The following is a 20,422-nucleotide window of genomic DNA, read 5'->3' on the forward strand; positions in this document are numbered from 1 at the left end:
TGATTTAAAAGAACCTCCTTAAGAATTAATGAAAAGATTTTGTGTTTTTTGTTTATTTGTTTGGGAGACAGATGAGAAACATCAACTTGCAATTGCATCACTTTAGTTGTTCATTGATTACTTCTCATCAATGCCTTGACCAGGGCGGGGTGGGGAAGACTCCAGCTGAGCCATTGATTTCTTGCTCCAGCCAGTGACCTTGAGCTCAAGCCAGCGATTTTGGGCTTCAAACCAGCAACCTTTGGGCTCAGGTTAGCGATCATGGGATCATGTTTGTGATCCCATGTTTAAGCTGGACGAGCGGCCTTGGGGTTTCTAACCTGGGACATCAGCGTCCCAATTCGATGATCTACCCTCTGCACCACCACTGGTCAAGTTGAAAGATTTCATTCTCTATGATTGGGTCAATGTGTCATACTCTTTTTTTTCTCTCTCTTAAGTGAGAAGCAGGGAAGCAGAAAGACAGACTCCCACATGCACCCTGACTGAGATCCAGCCGGTAAGCCCTCTACTGGGTGATGCTCTGCCCATCTGGGGCTGTCGCTCCATTGCTCAGCAAATGAGCTATTATAGTGCCTGAGGCAAAGCCATGGAGCCATACCCAGAGCCCAGGGTCAGCTTGCTCCAAATGAGCCATGGTTGTGGGAGGGGAAGAGAGAGAGATAAAGAGAGAAAAGGAGAAGGGGAGGGGTGGAGAACAAGATTGGTGCTTCTTCTGTGCATCATGACTGGGAATTGAACCTGGGACATCCATATGCTAGGCTGATTCTCTACCACTGAGCCAACCGGCCAGGCCTATGTGTGATATTCTGATGAATATCCTTACCTGGCTTGAAAGGTTCTTGACTTGCTGGGCATGAATAATCTCTGGAGTATCAACCACAGAAGTGAAATTGGCTTTTTCCATTTCTGCTGATTGCTTATACTTAATCTGCAAAAGAACACCCAACGATTGGGTAAATATTTACAATATGCACATACTTTTTAGTTTAGTTTGATTAAGAAGTAGTCACTATTTCTTTTTTCTTTCTTTCTTTTTTTTTTTTTTGCAAGAGAGACAGAGAGAAGGACAGATAGTGACAGACAAACAGGAAGGGAGAGAGATGAGAAGCAACAATTTTTCATTGCGGCACCTTAGTTGTTCATTGATTGCTTTCTCACATGTGCCTTGACTGGGGGGCTACAGCCAAGCCAGTGTCCCCTTGCTCAAGCTAGTGACCTTTGGCTCAAGTAAATAAACTTGGGCTTCAAGCCAGTGACCTTTGAGCTTAAGCCAGTGACCGTGTGGTCATGTCTATGATCTCACACTCAAGCCAGTGACCCCGCGCTCAAGTTGGTGAGCCCTTACTCAAGCCAGCGACTTCAGGTTTGGAACCTGGGTCATCTGCATCCCAGCTTGATACTCTATCCCTTGTGTCACCGCTTGGTCAGGCTCAATATTTCTTTTCCAAAAAAATTTATTCATTTGACATTCAACAGACTTTTTCTTATTATATTTATAAAGAGTGAAATTCAGAAAGAATGATTGAATTCTAGTTGGTGAAAGACTAGTTAGGCATGGAAACAGGAGAGAAGGGAGTGAGGGGGAAGGGAAGGGGTAATGGGAAATGAGAAAGATAATCAGTAAATAGTGAGACATGGATTGTTTATATACATAAGAGCTAGAAGCAAGACAAGTAAGAAAAAGACCCATACCAATCACTGTGAGACAATGTGTATGCCTAAAAACTGTGTTTTAAATTTAGGCCTTGAAAGGAGAGATAGAAAGAACTCCCAAAATATTCTAAGCAAGAAATTCTTCGTGCCAAATAGGGAGTGTATTGATTAAGAAACAAGGCCTGGATGTCAGTCTACCTTCTTTTCAAGCTGCTATTTGCTTCACCAACTTCTAGCCTTTGCTTTGAATGTCTCCTATGGCGATAGACTTGAAACGGCAGGTATAAGTAGGCCTGGCAAAGAGTCCTTAAATCTTTTATTAGAATGGACTCACCAGGCAGATATTTAAGAATGATACTACATGCACTTGATTGTTATTGACCAACAAATAAGATAATGGAAGGGAATCTGTGCCCTTGTAATCACAGCTACTCCTTTTGGAGGGGGGAGATTGGCATGAGCGGGAACCCCGACCTGACTGGCGATGTCAGTGGCATTCTTGGCCCTCATGAAGTCAGGAGTTTCATTGGCCATGGCGTTCAGGCCTTTTCCTTTGACTTCTACTTCCAGGTCTCTCTTATATTCTTTCTAGAGTAGCATTAAAAAAAGAAGAAGTTACCCCATTTCCACAATTAGATGATAGATGTACAGAGCAAATACATGTCCACACAACATGCTCCTCGGTCGCTAGTGTTTGCCCTTCCCTGTGACAGGCGACTGCCACAGCCTGTATTAAGGCCTCCTTTTGAACACTTCAGCATCCTCTAGTTAGAAAATTAAAGTATAAAGCAAACTTTAAATCTGGTTTGGTACACAACTAGGATTAAATTTAGGTACACACCACTCCTGTGTGGGCATTTTTATTTAAATGAGCACACCAAATGAGTCAAGTTTAAGTCAAATAATAGTAGAGAAATAACAGGTTATGATAGTGATAAGCACTACAGACACAGGCTGTTATAATATCCATTCATTATTAATTAAGATATATTTTAGTTGATATGTTAAAGTATATTTTAGTTCATGTTGGATATAGAATATGAAATTCAAACACTTTTTATTTCTTTGTGCATGTGTGTGTGTGTGTGTGAAGGGGGGACTTGGCTGGGAAGGAGAAGGTGCTTTGTGAATTATGCGCATGCAGTTGTCTGTGGACTCACCTCGTTGAGGATTTGAGTGGCGTTCTTTGCTCTTAACATATCAGGAGTATCTTCCATTTCATTGAGACCCTTCCCACGGATGCTTTCCTCTAGATCCTTCCTGTACTCTTTCTATACCACAAAATAAAAGCAGCAATAATCACCAGAAAGCCTGGATTGTTCCTCTCAGGTAAAGAGCCAAAAATCTCCCACAAGATAACAAACCCTTTCAATTTTAAACTGCTGCAGTTTAGTAAATAAAGATATCAAACAAAAGCAAGATATAAGCTTTATCATTTAATATTAAATATTCAATAAAAAACTAGAATTTAATGGAATGGTAAGGTAAACACATTTTATTAGCTAGTCAATTAAAAAATTAGAAGAATTAACATGGGTAATAGATTAGGTGGTAGTACCAAATGTGAACCCAACTTGAAACACGCAAAATTAGGTGGTGGTAAAACATGGTAGAAGGAACATATTGATAAGTGACAATAGTGCAGTTAATTGAATCGAGAGGGAAAGAAAAGACCGACTGGGCACTACCTCGCTGGCTATTTTGGTTGCATATTTGACATGTAATAAAGCTGGCGTGACCTCCAGGCCAGTCAGGTTTCTGCCTTTGATGGACTCTTCATACTCTTTCCTATATTCTTTCTAATATAAGTAGGAAGGAAAGACAAGTTAAGAGAAGAACCTTTATTATAATTTATTTCTTAATCTTAGGAAGGCAAAATAGTACATTTTCTTTCAATGTTGGCGTGTTACTTTGATCATAGTTCTGCTAATGGTCACCCGTTTGAAACATGTCAGATGGAAATTCTTTGTTTGGAGCAAATAGCCCTGTATTCAATGCTGTGACTGGGGCTGGCCCTTCACCAGAGCAGAAGGAAGGACGTGTGTGCCATCCATACTTGGAAGTCACTGTCATCTCTCTTGATGACATTTTTCTTTTCTTTTCTTTTCTTTTTTATGTGACAGAGACAGAGAGAGAGGGACAGACAGGAAGGGAGAGAGATGAGAAGCATCAATTCTTCATTGCAGCATCTTAGTTGTTCATTGATTGCTTTCTCATATGTGCCTTGCTCAGAGGGCTACAGCAGAGCGAGGGACCCTCCCCCTTGTTCGAGCCAGCGACCTTGGGCTCAAGCTGGTGAGCCTTGCTCAAACCAAATGAGCCCACGCTCAAGCTGGCGACCTTGGGGTTTCAAACCTGGGTCCTCCACATCCCAGTCTGATGCTCTATCCACTGTGCCACTGCCTGGTCAGGCCTGATGACATTTTTTTTAAGGCAATAAAAGGTTTTACTTCTGAGTTAGAAGTAAGTGATTCAAAGAAGAAGAAAAAAAAACAATGCAGAGGAAGGAGAGCCTGAGGACATCAAATAGAAACATGGCTTTTTTTAATAATCATGATCTATAATTATTTTTAATCATTAACTAGAGTATGTGGACAAAATTATTTTTAGATGCTTCTGCTTACATCTCTAAAATAGGCATTATGTCACCTTGATTTTGGATGTTTTGATAAACATCTTTTTTTTTTTATTTATTCACTGATTTTAGAGAGACAGAGAAAGAGAAACAGAAACATCAATCTGTTCCTATATGTGCCCTGACCGGGGATCAAACTGGCAACCTCTGCACTTCGGTACAACACTCTAACCAAAGGAGGTATCCCGTCAGGGCTTGAGAAGCATATTGATCACTGATCTCCTTTTCTTCGGCTTGGGGCTACATATCAAGAAAAGAGCAATCCAAAACTGATGGTAAGTCTATACAGAGGAAACATTTCATTCATTAAAAATAAATAAATACATATATATATATATATATATATATATATACCCAATATAATTTCTTTTAGTGTAAGGAATAGTTTATTATGTTCTAATTCTATAAAAGTGATAGTTGAAGTAAAACATATCTGGTCAATTATACCATTCAGAACATTTTTGATCACTGAATCATAGGTTTTTGAGATGGAAAAGAGTTCAGTGATCACATATTAAAAATCCCATCATCTACTGGTTTCGGATAACACAAAGCTGGGTACACTTGTGGGCAGAGCTTGTTTTCTTCAGGTGGATGGTGTGTTTGCTGTGCAGTGCTTTTGTAGGACTTACCCCGCTTTGCATCTGCTGAGACTCTTTGGCAGTGATGTACGTTGGTGTTTCAAAGTCCAACATGGGCTTTCCTCGTTCCTTTTCATACTTTTCTTTGTATTTCACCTAGTGATGAAAAGCCTTATTAGAGATCTCTCTCCTTAGGTCAATTTGTAGACAGATACTAGTTTAAGGATAGTATGTTTCCACTGATATAATATGTCCAATTGGGTGGCATCTCTGCCACTTGAAACGGATCCAGAACCTTTTTGTTGCTGCTTGGGGGGAAACACCCTCACTGTCTGCGAGGCAGAATCAGGATGTGTGCACAATGCAGAGAGACAATGAATCTCTGCAGAAGGATCAGCAGAGGGAACTGCTGAGGGAGGAACTGCCCAGAAACAACCACACAGGTCACGTTGCCCAAGCTTTGTTATGTGTAGGGGTGAACATTTTAACCATGGCAGTAGTCAATATTTCCGATTTAAAAAAATCTCCAGTTTTTCTTTCAAAAGAACTATTATTATCAGACACCTGGGGTCTTGAATGAGTAGATAATGTATGCCACTTTATAGGTTAATAACTCTATCTGGGTCACATATTTAATGCAACCACATAAATTGTTATAAAAATGAAAACTAGTTAACATATTGACTGACTTACAAATAAGCCTGACATTCTCTAAAACGCCCAACACTCTTTTACAAACACACTCCCCTCATCCTCATGGGATGAAAGGGCAGAGGCCTTTGTCTGTGCAGCATCTTGGTGGCGAGGCTCTCAGTCAGTATAAGCTCTTTTTCTTGTAACAATACTTTAATACAGAGGCCTGGGGGCATGGGCCGCTTTATAGACCATAAGGGGACATTTCGAGTATCTTAGTGGCTCTTGGTTAATGCCCAACAGAGGACCTTAACAATGCTGAATTTGTAACACAGGTGGTTATGTGACAGCAGCACCTTCTCTGAGTTCTTTCCTCCGATAATCTTAATTGTTTTACAAAATGTGCAATTTCTAAAATAGCCAGAGACTACTTCAGTGGAACATCTGATCATATTAAAATCTTCTCCGATTAAAATCTCCCTAGGCCTCCCTATCATCCACTGTTTCCTACCCTGCGGTGCAGGCTGGGGGGGGCACAGCAGGGTTCCTGTATGGGGGTTTCTCCCGTGTAACATAACTTGATGCTTCTGGTCCCAGTCAGTAACCTGACTCACACACTGATTCACACACACAGCCTGTGTATACACTGTTTCTCCAATACATGTTGATACTGTTATGCTTATAACATAAAAATTTGTTTCAAAATGTTATTAAATTCAAAACCCCTTTTTCCTTTGGGCCTTTTCTCAAGCAGTAGTTACTAAAACTATCAGCACTATGCTGGGGGGAACCCACGGAAGTTTCCGACACTGCAGATGCATGGTTGTCAGGGGGAAGGTCAGTCTGGATCGACTCACTAAACTCTGCAGTTCTGTGGCCTCTTTCAGGTGGAGCTGCTCCAGGTTGTCGGGTATGGTGTGGTAGTGGCCCTTACTCTTCTCATAGTTCTTCTTGTACTGGTACTGGCGGGGGAGGGGGCAGAGAGGCACACTGATGTCAAAGCTGCTCGGTGTTCCTCTTTAGATCAGACGTTTACACAGCAGCCGCATCAGGGCCACATTAAAATGAGCAAACACGAACAGGGGGGTTAAGCAGAAGTGTTAAAGGATGACAATCCACGATTCACGTTCAGCACTGTCAATCAACACAAGGGTTCAACCGAAGGGTGTAAACACTTCGGTTCTATGGCTTATTCAGAGCAGTTGTAAGAGTGAACAGTTAAAAGTGAAAGAAGTCCTTTAAAGGAGGAAAGGGATTGGTTAATTGAAGAAAAAAAGAGTTTAAGTATTCTAAGAAAAAGCATTTTTAAAAATATTCTGAGAGGTGTTACAGTTAGTGGCATAGTGGTAGATTAGTGTTGCAATTTGGAAGAATGCAGTCAAACAAGAGAGGAGCTTGCTAATCAGGCTAGTGTCAGTAGCAGGGGAGGAGAAGTGTGTGAGCTCAGAGGAGGAATTTAGTTGCAAATGGGTGAACCAAGCTGTTTCTGGAGCAAATGACAGCTTACGGAGCTGGCCAGTTGGCTTGTATTCAGGACATGGTTCATTATCAGAGATTCCTTCATGTCAGTCACAGGCTTGTGAAGTTTCTTCAGGTCAGCCTTATATTTCACCTGTATGTTAATCGGAAAAAGGATATCACATAAATAGGAAAAGGTAAAGAGCACAGATGGAAACCATAGTAAGACATCCTGAAACAAATGCTGGAATGGTAATGAAAAACCATTCCTTATTCACGTAGCCCGGAAGTGGAATCAACAAAATTCATCAACAGATGAAGGAATAAACAAAATGTTTATACATACCATGGAATATTATTTAGTCATAAAGAAGAATGAAGTTCTGATACATATTACAATGTGGATAAAGCTTGAAAACATTATGTGAGGTGAAATCAGCCAGAAAAAAAACAAACAAACAAATATTGTGTGATTCTACTCAGATGAAATCTCTAGTAAGTAAATTCACAGGGATGCAGAATCGATCAGAGATCACCAGGGTTTGGTTGCAGGGGGAATGGAGAGTTATTTGCTTAATATAGAGTTTCTATTTGGGGCTTTAAAAACAGTCTTGGAAATTATGATGGTGGTTGGGCCAAACTATGAGTGTAAGTAATATCACTGAATTGTGCACTTAAAATACTGATAGTTAAAAGGACAAACTTCATGTTATATATTTTACCACAATTTAAAACATCTTACCTCACTTGCGAGATTATTAGCATCTTTCATGACTTTGTACAGCTGGCTGTCTTTTGGATTGTATTTTGGTGTCTTGCCCTTCTCTTTGTCAAAATTTTCTCGGTATTTAACCTAACAGCAAATGGAAAAATCAAAATTATTCCTGAACACACATTAATTTGAGAACTGAGTAATGGAGGAAATACAAATATAAAAGAATATATGCTATACATAAAGTGATCATGTAATTTATCTAAACTAGGATGCTTTTAACAGTAAAAGGGGCACTATTAGTAATTAGGTTGGGACAACAGTCAATCAACAATAAGATCTAATGATATAGTATTTGAGTTGTTCATTTTTATATTATTCAGAGTTATGATCACCTCTTTTTAATACAAAACAAAAATAAGTGGAAAACACATTAGGCTAAATTCAGAGAGGCGATCTGATGTATTTGATTCGGAACACCTTGGCCCTCCTAACTGAAAAAGCTGAAACTGTTTTAGATTTATTGCAAGGAGTTCCAAGAGGGTTTGTCTATCATCAAGAAGGGTGAGATGCTAGGCAACTGTTAAATTAGGAGAATTTATTGTTATTTTAAAATAGTATTTGGCTATATCATTTACCGTATTTCCTCCTGTATGAACTGAAACTGACAGAAACCTTTCCTTACTGAATAAAAAGACTAATGTCTTTGTTAAGAGTATTCTAAGATTAAGTCCAGATAAAACTCTCCCTAGTTATTCACTCTAAGAATGAAAACAAGATATCTCTAGATGTTAGTCAGTGAAAAGGACAATATTTGGCTCTTTGAGAAATCTAGAATTTCTGTGAGTGGCAAGATGGAAGCCTCGCTCATTCAAAGTTAGCTCAGCAGAATCCAGGCCCCTGGACACGTCACTGTGTAGACATTAAAAGTCAGTACCCTCATGCTTGCTCACTTCACGGTACTTCCCCCCAAGCTTACAGGGTCCGCAGAACAGACACAAAATGAGACCACTCAATGCTAAGAACAACGAAATCTGCCACCTTGGAGAAAACGCATTCACAAGGTTAAGACTCACTAATTTTGAATAAACCGACAATGGAAATGCATAGAAAACAATAAGCATGCAAAACAGGACTGTGTGATGCAAGCACACTGCGACAGACACCCAGGAAGAGGTGGAAACACGCCATGGAAGGAAAAGAGAATGTCAATAAATGCTGCAATGGCTCCTCTCCGGAAAATACCCATCCTCAAGGTAAAGAAATGAAAAAGGAAGTCAGAGGTGGTGAGCTGGTGTCGTGGCCCAAAGGACACTTTCTATGGGACGTAAGAACCTGAAAGACTAGGGTTGATCCCAAGAGCTGTGGAACACACACAGGCAAAGTAAACTAGGTGTCCAGACTCAGGCTGAGGAAGAGAAGCTGCAAAGGCCCAGCTGGGGCGAGAATAAAATCCACTTCATTTAAAGTACGTTAAATTCCTCTGTCTTTAAGAAAATAACTTGTTTCCGAAGAAATACATACTTGAAGAGCAGCAAACTGATTGGTCTCTCACTTCAGTATCTTTTTCTTCTGTTAATTTCCAGTAAACTTGAATTTTCAACTTTTAAATTAGATATATCTATGCCTCCCTGTTTCACAGAAAGGCCTTCCAGCAAATGCAGCCTATCGAACTACTAATACAAACGTGTCCAGTACAGAAAGCCTTCCTTTTTGACTGGATCTTCTTAAGAACTACTCACTACATTTTGAAAGATATGGACACACATCAGATTCAGGACTCCAGGAATTCTTGGCCTAGGCAGAAGGTATAGTAAATTCCTGGCAATGGACTAGGTAGTGAGTATAGTACAACTATACACACGTACACTATGGAATGGTAAAGCCTTCTTTTTCTTGTTAATCATGGAAGCCTGAGAGGCACCATGCAATGCTGTGCGCCAGTGTTTATAATCCCATCACGCTCAGACACTGGCTTGTATGGATATAGAACAGGAAGTGATTTTAAAGTAGTTATTCTTTCAGCGTTTATACTTAAAGGTCTAACATCTAACTGTTCAGCTCCTTATCATCAAATTGGTACTTCTGAAGACAGAAGAACAAACCCATGAATTAGACATATTCTTGCGGTTAAGACTGTAAAACAGAGGGTAAAAGAACTGTGAGTAAAACACGTAAGTAGCCTATTCTGTTGGTTCACAGTATGCCCCAACTGAGAGACTACTAAGTACTGGTCTTAAATCAACAGCGGCCATCGGCAGAGGTTTTCTTTGTGGGGTTGAAGGTTAGATTCTTCATTTGTTTTCATTTCATCTTTCAATTTGATCTTTGTCAGCAACCCAGAATACATTGGGAGGCCATGTTCAAGTCTAGTCTATCTTCCATTGCAAATGATAGATTCCCGAGGGAAAGCTTCATGCAAGAAAAGATGGGTGTGTACAAAAGTATATTCTTTGACAAGTCTCCACAGCATTCTACACATTCCAACACAAAATCAACAGAAAAGAGTGCCACTTGGTCAGTTCCCTGACCAAGGCTAGGAAAGTCGACAAGAAAAAGAGAAAGACAGAGATCTCGGCTTGCTGGTGCCAGTCTTACATCGCTGATGAGTGCATTAATTTTCTTAAGATGCCTCATCATAGGGGTGTCATAAGATGCGGCGCCGTGCCCGTGTCCTCTCCTTTGGCCTTTGAGGTATTCTGCCTAGAGTGCCAGCAAGACAGCAGAGTGAGAACGGGGAGGCCCCAGGTGAGTGCCGCCCGCTGGGCCAGGGCTGCACCGGGGGCTCCAAGTCCCGAGGCGAGCCTCACCCAGGAACAAACCCAGGAAGATGAGCTTGTGAAAGCATCTGGTTGGGTCTCCCTTTCCACATCAGAGCATTGGCTTAGAGTTAGAAATATGAGCCTTTTGATTTTTAAAAACAGCAAAGTCTTCAAAATTTCAACATCAAAGTCATTTCTTAGTTTTTCACTTGATAATGGTATGACCTTGGGCATTTGAACACATTACCATTTTTTTTACATTAAAAATTCTTGTTATATTTCATTACTCTTAGAGATGACACTGTTTTTTGTTGGTGATTTCATATCTTGGTCTCAAATGCTTATACAACTCCATAAATTTATAGTAAAAACATTGCATAAGAGTGTTAAAGGAAAAAACTTCAAAAAATCTTATCTGCTTGTCATCACTCATCTAAACCTTTTGTATCTTCATAACTGTGACTTGATTTGTCACTTGATATTACTTCTTTATCCTCTAAAAGATTGGAATCCCATGTGTGCTATTCCTGAAAGTGATACATACAACAGCCTAATCTATCCCAAGCCTATTTCTTTAAACAAACACTTGAGAGAACAGACAGTGAAGAAGAAGGTAGGACCTCTAGATTGGAGAAGAAATAAAATATTCTTGAGCTCAAGTCCCATAGGACTAAAGCTTGCTCTCTAAAAGAGCTGGTGGTAGACCATGGGGTCTCTGAGCTAACGTCTGAAAACCTGTCACCACTCAGGGGTGTCCTAGGTAACTGGCCTACCAAGGGAAATTAGGTGAGGTGGCAATCAGGTTTGGGCAACACATTTCTGAGTCCATCTTCTCAACAGTATAAAACCTGCTAGAATGAAGCACTCCCCTCAGCACCCTGTGCATACCTTGATCAAACACTCACCGCCCCCATTAAACTTATTTATCCATGGGTATATAGTCTGAGGACATTTACTCATCCTAGTTCCTAACCCAGGCATTTAACATATGTATGTTGAATAAAAGAATAAAGGTTATGCATCTGGTTGGATTCTAGAAGTCAGAATTTCATGACTCTTGCATGTTGACAAGATCCCACAGGTGAGTTAGGTATGAATCAAGCCTTTGGGACATAACTCTCAATGCCTGGAGGGAGGTTCCGAATGAGATGATGTTCTTGTCATGTGAAGTGTGGTTAAGCGTTTAGACACCTAGACACATACCCATAAATGGAAAAGTGAAGGAAAAGAAAGGCTGGATGTTAACTGGAAACAAGAAAGAAGGTCTTATGGCACACTTCTTATGGTACAACGTTTCAAAACTCTGTAGTGTTTATCCAAGACCCAGGACCTCTTTGGGTGCTAATATTGCATTTCCCTTTTGAGAATCACTTCCTCCTGAAAGGTTTTAAAAAAATCTCCTCACATTAGATCTGCTTCTTGCCCATCTGCATTACCTGGCTGCTCAACTTGGCTGCCTTCTTGGCCATTTCAATGTCTGGGCGACCAAGCATGCTTAGCCCATGGCTGCCCTCCTTCCGGTGCTTGGCTCTGTACTCCACCTGCATCAGAGAGAACCAGAATGGGCAATGCATTCCAGATGCCAGGTGCCAGTTACTATTTGATGGCAGTGACCACTGGGGACCAGGTACATTTTAACCACATCTTTACCTCGCTGGCCTGTTTGGCTGCCTGCGTGGCCTTCTTGATGTCTGGCCGATCAGCCACAGTGGTGTAATGCAGGTTTTCCTTGGCATCTTTTCTGTAAGCGACCTTGACATTGGGAAAACAAAATGTTTATTCCTTTGAGAGATGTGCTATTTTTCCAAAGTCCTCCTTAAGTACAAGGAACCTTTCTATTAAAACCAAATTAATGCCACCGCCATATCTATTAAACTAGAAGATACAAAAACTACGCTGACTGGAACCAGCATGCACCAGTTTGAAGCCCACAGGCTCAGCGGGCCCCGAGGTGTGGAGAGGAAGGACTCACGTCACTCTGCTTCTTGGCCACGTCCATAGCATGTTTCACATCTGGGGGCTCCAGCATGATGGAGTAGTTGGATTTTCCTTTCTCCTTGACAAACTTCTTTTTGTAATTTGTCTAAAAAGATCCAGAATTACATAGTGAGCAAAGGAACAGAACTGATTTACTTGAGAGCTTTGAGAAGATCTCCAGGACAACCCACAGCTCCCCATCTTGGGTCCTTCTGAAACTTGGGTCCATCTCTGATCCACATTCTAGTTTTTCTCTATTGTTTCTGTCCTGCAACTTAAACTTGACCCACACACCAATCTTTGGAGAAATGACCACAAGGAACCTACACTCTCCCATGCACCACTTCTACCTTCTTAAAATACACGGAATAAAATATGATACTGTGATTATTAAAGTATTATTGATTAATTCATAGTAGGCAGAGACTACCGAGATACAATGAGGTGATTTTACTTCTGATATTGCCAGATAACATGTGTGGCAAAACCCACATCTGCCACAGTTGCCATAGTTTGAAAGCTAAATAATGAGTTGTCCTTGAAACCAGAGTTTAAATTTCACAGACAGGTACTGATGGCAAGAGTGAAGTCACATAAAGGAAAGTGTTTGTAAGTAACACGGCAGCTTGCAGCCTGTGGCTGCATTCTCAGGTAAAGTGGCCTCCCGGCTGCCCAGCGTCCGGGGCTGGTCACTCACATCACTGACATGCTGGGTCACTTCCTTGACGCGGATAGTGTTCGGGGTCTCGGGCAGTGTGGTGTACGAGCCCTGGGCCAAGTGCTTCTTCACGTAGTCCTTGTACTTGTTCTGAGGGAACCCACAGAAAGGCGGTTAGAGTCTGGCTGGGCGTTAGCCCGAGGTAGAAGCGGAGCATGTGGCAGCTGGACGGTTACCTCGGACACCAGTCTGCTGACGGTCTTGGCCAGGAGGATCTGAGGAGTGTCGGGGACAGCATGGCAGCTTCCTCTCTCCTTGACATGCTTCTCTTTGTATTTCAGCTGCAGGGGTGAAAAAAACATAATTTTAGCAGCTCTGCATATTTTTATTAAGTCACTAGATAGAGCTGGGGAAATAGCATGGTCGACAGAGGAGGAACACTAAACTCAATAAAATAGTTGGTGTTTGGAAATCTTGGGAAATAGCAACAATTTTCTTTATCTCTTGCAGGTTGTTGAGGTTTTAATGTCGATCAGAATGGGTGTCGCGATGAGTCTTTCTACATAGAGTCTGGTTCAAAGCACTTTCAAGTAAGTCATGTGACCTCCCCCAAAGCCTGGGAGGCATTACTAGTTCTCCTCTCCAGATGAGGAAACTGCAGCATGGGAGGGACAGAATCCTACAAATATGAATTAATTTCCTTATAGAATTCAGCGGGGCCTTCAGATTCCCAGTTCTTGCTGTGTGAATGATCTCATGGTGCAAGAACGGTCACCTGGATTTAGGAGCTTCCTCGTGCTGCTGCCCCGCTGCCATGTCCCTGGCGCTCCGGGGGGGGGGGGGGGGGGGCAGGCTGTGCCTCAGGACCCACCCCCGAGCTCCTGCGGCAGCAGTCCCCGGTCCTCCTCTGGGTGTCCCTGGGGGGGTGGGCAGCAGACAGCCCCTGCCCGGATGGAGGTCCAGCATGCTGGGCGGGACTGGACACTTACCTCACTCTCTATCAAGGAGTTCCTCAGCGCCAGCACCATGTCTTTGTCATCAGTGACGGAAAGCTTGCAGCCCCTGAGGAACTCTCGATCCAGCTTGTATTCATACTGTCACGGAAGGAAAAAGAGGAAGATGGGAAAGCCAGAATTTGGTTAAATCCCTACACCATCCTCCTCATAACGAAGATTTGCTACCAGGATGGGAGCAGGGGTTTCCCGGCCCCTCACTTCGTGCTGAGCTCCTCCTTTCCAGCCCCAGACAAAGACCAAGGGCCAGGGCCCCACCCCAGCCTGCCTGCCTCAAGCCCCTCCCAGCCCCCCAGCCTGCCTGCCTCAAGCCCCTCCCAGCCCCCCAGCCTGCCTGCCTCAAGCTCCTCCCAGCCCCCCAGCCTGCCTGCCTCAAGCTCCTCCCAGCCCCCCAGCCTGCCTGCCTCAAGCCCCCCCCAGCCCCCCAGCCTGCCTGCCTCAAGCCCCCCCCAGCCCCCCAGCCTGCCTGCCTCAAGCTCCTCCCAGCCCCCAGCCTGCCTGCCTCAAGCTCCTCCCAGCCCCCCAGCCTGCCTGCCTCAAGCCCCTCCCAGCCCCCCAGCCTGCCTGCCTCAAGCTCCTCCCAGCCCCCAGCCTGCCTGCCTCAAGCTCCTCCCAGCCCCCAGCCTGCCTGCCTCAAGCTCCTCCCAGCCCCCAGCCTGCCTGCCTCAAGCCCCTCCCAGCCCCCCAGCCTGCCTGCCTCAAGCCCCTCCCAGCCTCCCAGCCTGCCTGCCTCAAGCTCCTCCCAGCCCCCCAGCCTGCCTGCCTCAAGCCCCTCCCAGCCCCCCAGCCTGCCTGCCTCAAGCCCCTCCCAGCCCCCCAGCCTGCCTGCCTCAAGCCCCTCCCAGCCCCCCAGCCTGCCTGCCTCAAGCCCCTCCCAGCCCCCCAGCCTGCCTGCCTCAAGCTCCTCCCAGCCCCCCAGCCTGCCTGCCTCAAGCCCCTCCCAGCCCCCCAGCCTGCCTGCCTCAAGCCCCTCCCAGCCCCCCAGCCTGCCTGCCTCAAGCTCCTCCCAGCCCCCCAGCCTGCCTGCCTCAAGCCCCTCCCAGCCTCGCTCAGGACTCTGAACCACTCGTGTCTGGGCCCACCCGGGGGAGATCAGGCTCTGTGGCCGGGGCTGCTTCCTGAGCTTGCCTTCCGCTCCCCACCACCCGCCTGCCCTTCTTGGATCTCTAATCAGCTCAGGCTAACACCCACGGCAGTGCCTATTATGACTGATAATTAATTTTCTGTCTCAGCCATGTCTCTCCTATCTCACATCGCTTTGCTGCAGGGATGACTTGGCGGCCTGGATGAAGTCCGGTCGGTCAGGGGTCCACTTCCAGTGGGCTTTGTTGGCTTCATACAGCTTCTTGTAGTCCAGCTGTTTTTAACAAGAGGAAAACAAGCCATGTCAGTCAGTGGGTTGAACTCCTAACCATGCGTGTGGCACAGAAGGACTCGTCTTGCATTTCAACATACAACAAACCAGTTCTTCATGCAAGAGAGAGCCCCGATGAACACTCCTCTACAATCTATGCAGCTACTCAGCCACTCAAGAGGTCATCTTGTGGGACTCTGTGGTCTGAAAATAGGGGCTACAAATTTTAAAGGCCTATGGGTGAAATGACTATAATCTTTCTTATTCTGCCAGTGTAGCTTAATCATTTTCAGAGTACTTGAGAACTTCTCATTTCTAACTAAATTCATCCTTAATTAAAGAAATATTAAACATATATAGTAAATTATTTTGTACCAGGCACTTTTCTAAGTACTTTATAAAGGCTAACTTCTTCAATCTGTGTAACTGCAGGAAATGAACATAACCTGCTGGGGGTACGTCCGCTAGAAAACGTGAAGCTGGGAGTCTGACCCAGGCCACCCGGCCTTAGGGTGCTTGTGCACTGCTAGACCCCCCTGAGCTGGAGAGCTGGCTGCCTCGAGCCGCATCTGAGTGTCTGTGGTTTACTTTGAGCATGCTTGGGAGGCGTCCTCTCTGTCAGGCACATTCTCTTCCTCATTCTTTCTCTCTCTTTATGTCAAAGTTTAATTTGCACACAAAATGTATATGCATCTATGGATACTATTTGGTGAGTGTTTTCCCATATTACTGTGAAATTTTTTGGACGTTCAACAGAGTTGCAAGAATGTTACAGAGAACACCCACCGCCTGCACTCTACGTTTTACGGCACTTGCCTTTTCTCACATCTGTCCTGCTACTAATCCGGCCTCAGGACACCTGTAAGTCACCTGCCCGCCTACAGGCATTTCAGTTTGCTAGCCCTCACAGACATGTTCTCTCTGACACTTGTGTGCACTAGTTGGGTTATAACAGTTGCATTATAATACCATTGATATATGCTTTAAAAAACTAATACTCGTCTAAATGCACAAAAATATTCCTGTGGTTGAGGCTTTAAGATGTCCTATCACAAAGAAATGAGTCAGCCCAAGTAGTTCTGAGCAGAAAGAGGGTCTAGGCCAGCTCCTGACAGGAACAAATGACTAAAACAATTTTTTTTCTCATAAGAAGTAGGCTCTAAGGTTTGGGGCAGGAAAAGAACACAGAGGGTGGGAGGGATGAAAGATGCTGAGACACTTTCCAACATGCAGCTTTCATTCAGAATTAAGCCTCCTATTTCTCCACCACTGTGCACAAGGGCTGAGTTGATGTGGTGTCTGTAGCAGGGGCTAGGCCAGCCTGCTCTTCCCCACCGTCCTTTGCGAGAACCAAAGGCAGCTTGTAGATTTCAGCGTCATCGCGCATGGTCTTAGGGACTAACTCTTGGTTGGTCTGGACTCATTAGAGCCCAATCCCCTGAAGAGATGTAAAAGAGATCATATTTCCTGCAGAAGCTGATAACTTCCCTGTTAGGCTTGGGGAAGTTTCCGGAACTTACATTGGTGTTGACTTTGTAGGCGTCCTTGGCTGCTTTGATATGAACAGCATCTGGTTTAATGGTGCAGTTGGACTTATTTCTTTGATAAACTTCTTTGTATTTCAGCTGTGGGAGGAAACACAATGACAACGTTAACTTTTTATAGCAGCCTACTAAGCATTTAAAAAAATAAGAAATAAAGACCTTGAGTAGTGTATATAATGCTCCTTAAGACAGAATAAATCTGCACGTAGAAAGGACACAGCCATGCAGACGTGTACTTTCTTGTCTCAGATCTTAAAATCATCTTCCAGGACACACTGTGTGCTCACTAGTGTCACCGTGGGATTTATATCCCCTGAGGTTGTGCTGAAAGGGCCAGCTGCACAGCCATCCCTGAATGTCTCCTCTCTTCCAAAGCAGAAAATTCTAAGTTCAAAACATCCCGAAAACTGCTGATGGAAGAAAAACTTTTCCCACCCAGATGGAATGAGTCTCGCCCTCCTTCTGTGACCCCCATGTTCCAGCTGTTACTACCTTGTGTTATAATTATTTGTTTATCTGTCTATGCTTTCTATTGGGCTGAACCTCTGCAGGGCAAAAATTGTGTGTCATTCATCATCTGTGCCTAGTGTGGCATACATAGAAACCCAATATATATATGATGGATGAATGAACTGATGGGTGGATGTGGTCCTCTCTGTCATCACGGTTAGAGCCACATCTAGTAAGTTTGGGCATATGTGGGTTTGCATGGGAGGGGGAGTGTCAGGGAAGGCTTCGTCTCTGAGGGCCCAGTAGGTAGTTTCCCCGTCCTAGGCCTGGAAATTCTAGCTTCATTCCATTTCTCTCCTCTTAGATTTCAGGGCCCTAGAACCTCATCTGGATTTTCTCACTCATTGTTGCTGAGGGAGCTAAGGTTTTAAGGTGATGAAATCGGAAGTGACATTGTCTTTTCTTTTCCTGTACACTGCATTGTGTTCTCCACCCCCGCAGTCGAGTCTCCATCCATCACTGTGTCTTCCCCTGTACTCCTCTGCCGCCACCCAAACGCCCAGCAATCACAGTATTGTTGTTCCTGTCCATAAGGGTTTGAGTTTCTTCTTTTTTATTTTTGTCTTTCTTTGCTCAATTGAAGTGAAACTGTCCTAAGGAAACTCAGTAGTATTACTAAATTTGCTTGATCATGATTTCCTGCATTTCAGTCTTGGCCAGATAGCTCGCTTAGTTAGAACATTCTCTCAAAATACAGAGGTTGCTAGTTCGATCCCTGGTCAAGGCACATACAGGAACAGATCCATGTTTCTGTCTCTCTGTCTCTCCTCTCTCAGTAAAATCAATAAAAAATTCCTGCACTTCATCATAAGTATCTTTAAGGGAAAGGCCTGGAAATCTATATTTTTCATCAATAGCTCAGGTTATTGTTATCGTCAGGAAGCATGGGAGAATGGACCCAGAAAAGCTTCACTTTCTATGGTGAGAGAAACAGGGCTGTCCCTCAGAAGGGTCCACCTGACAGATGTTTATGAATACCTGATGTTCACATTTGAAACGCCAAAGCTTATTTTAACATGAAAAATATTTTTAAATGTTTTATAGATTTCTCCCTTCATGAACGGTATGCTGAATGTACACGTAGTTACATTTTTTCTTGGCAACTCAGGGTCAACACTGTGAACACATTTATTCATCTCTCAAAAAGCCCCAGCCATAATCAAGTCTTGGGGTGAGGATGAGTTCACTTCACGGTTGCCTGTCTTGAGTGCACATGTAGCCATGGAGTTTTCTTTTCTCTATACATTTTTTTCTTTGTGTATTTTTCTGAATTTAGAAGCTGGGAGGCAGAGAGAACAGACTCCCGGGATCCACCTGGCAAGCCCACCAGAGGGCAATGCTCTGCCCATCTGAGGCGTTGCTCCACTGCAACCGGAGCCATTCTAGCACCTGAGGCAGAGCCAATGGAGCCTCGGCAGTGGGAGGGGAAAAGAGAGACAGAGAGGAAGGAGAGAGGGAAGGTGGAAAAGCAGATGGGTGCTTCTCCTGTGTGCCCTGGCCGGGAATTGAACCCGGGACTTCACACACAGGGCCTATGCTCTACTGCTGACCAACCAGCCAGGGCCTTTTACATTTTTTTTTAAAATTATCATAGTTTTCAACCATTAAATTTAGCTATATATCTGAAAATTTATGAATATAATTTCTTCTCAAATTCAGGGTCTTAGAATTTAATGGCTACCTTGTTCCTCTTAGTCAAGATATAGCTTACAGAGTATTTATAGCAATGATGGCATACTGCATTTTTCAAAATGGTCTCTACAATACCTCCCTCCCCCCACACACACTTTTCTGCAGTGTAACCTTGTCATTTGTTCATCCAGAGGTGGCATTTATCTCTTTACCCATAAATCTGGTGTCTACTGTGCCCAGTCAAATATAGCAGAGATGACTGGGGTCAGTTCTAGGAGTCGTCTTTAACTGGTATGAAAGCTTCTATCCAGCCTCTGGGAATATACCCACTGTGCTGTGAGGCATCCAATTCACATGAAGGGCCACCCGAAAGGGCTCCTGACTGTATCACAGCCACACTCCCAGCCTGCAGCCAGCACCAACTACTAGCCCTGTAGGGAGCGACCTTGAGATCTTGCCCATCTGAGCCTCAGCTGTCTGCCAACAGCTTGAGGAACGAAGATCCACTCATTTCCACTAAATTGTGGAAGAGAATAACAACTTACCTCTAAGAAGTAGAAGAGAGGGCTTTAAGGAATTTGGTTGTGCCTAGTCAGCTCACAGAATCATGAGCAAAAATATGATTGTTCTTTTAAGTCACTAAGTCTTAGGGCGATTGGTACACAGAAATCGATAAATGGACCAGGGCTTGTTACATCACATTAGAGCAGCCAAGCTGAGAGGCACTGCAAAGACTTTCTGGTACTTACATCACTGACTTCGTCTCTGACCTTCCGGACATGCAGCAACATGGGCGTGTCGTGGATGGTGGTGTAGCCTCTAGGCTTGGCTTTGTTGTATTCCAATTTATAAAGTATCTAAAGGAGTTTGAAAAAGCAGAAAGAGTGTTATACATCTTAATTTACAATGTAATGTAATGTAAAATTATAAACGTAAAACTTTAAAAAAATTGTTTCTAATATTATCTTATTACTTTTATTTTTTATTTTATTTATTGATTTCTTAGAGAGAGGAGAGAGAGAGAGAGAGAAAGTGGGGGAGGACCAGGAAGCATCAGCTTGTAGTTGTTGTTTCTTGTATGTGCCTTGACCAGGCAAGCCCAGGGTTTCGAACCGGCGACCTCAGTATTCCAGGGCGACACTTTATCCACTGCGCCACCACAGGTCAAGCAAGAGTCTTTTTGAGTGTGTATAAAAGAGATAGAATGCTATAAATTCTGTGCTTTCTAGTAAGGCGCCAATGCCTCTGCAATGGGATGTCTGCCAATTCGGCTGGCACAGTTTTTCACTGTAAAAGA

General features: G+C 43.7%; 1 protein-coding gene across 27 annotated transcripts in view; it reads right to left on the bottom strand.

Moving 5' to 3' along the window:
* NEB (nebulin) overlaps positions 1–20,422 on the bottom strand; it is a 207,437-nt gene that overhangs the window by 26,386 nt on the left and 160,629 nt on the right. For all 27 annotated transcript variants that reach the window (XM_066346075.1, XM_066346074.1, XM_066346072.1 and 24 more), the window contains 17 exons: positions 19,875–19,982; positions 16,960–17,064; positions 15,338–15,442; positions 14,062–14,166; positions 13,309–13,413; positions 13,112–13,222; positions 12,410–12,520; positions 12,088–12,189; positions 11,874–11,978; positions 7,706–7,816; positions 7,013–7,117; positions 6,363–6,467; positions 4,924–5,028; positions 3,345–3,455; positions 2,817–2,927; positions 2,131–2,244; positions 827–931 (listed from right to left, as the gene is read on the bottom strand). In XM_066346075.1, coding sequence (XP_066202172.1) covers positions 827–931; positions 2,131–2,244; positions 2,817–2,927; positions 3,345–3,455; positions 4,924–5,028; positions 6,363–6,467; positions 7,013–7,117; positions 7,706–7,816; positions 11,874–11,978; positions 12,088–12,189; positions 12,410–12,520; positions 13,112–13,222; positions 13,309–13,413; positions 14,062–14,166; positions 15,338–15,442; positions 16,960–17,064; positions 19,875–19,982 — 1,824 coding nt within the window. The remainder of the gene's footprint in view (positions 1–826; positions 932–2,130; positions 2,245–2,816; positions 2,928–3,344; positions 3,456–4,923; positions 5,029–6,362; positions 6,468–7,012; positions 7,118–7,705; positions 7,817–11,873; positions 11,979–12,087; positions 12,190–12,409; positions 12,521–13,111; positions 13,223–13,308; positions 13,414–14,061; positions 14,167–15,337; positions 15,443–16,959; positions 17,065–19,874; positions 19,983–20,422) is intronic.

Source organism: Saccopteryx leptura, chromosome 7, assembly GCF_036850995.1.
Source record: "Saccopteryx leptura isolate mSacLep1 chromosome 7, mSacLep1_pri_phased_curated, whole genome shotgun sequence".
NCBI lineage: Eukaryota > Metazoa > Chordata > Mammalia > Chiroptera > Emballonuridae > Saccopteryx > Saccopteryx leptura.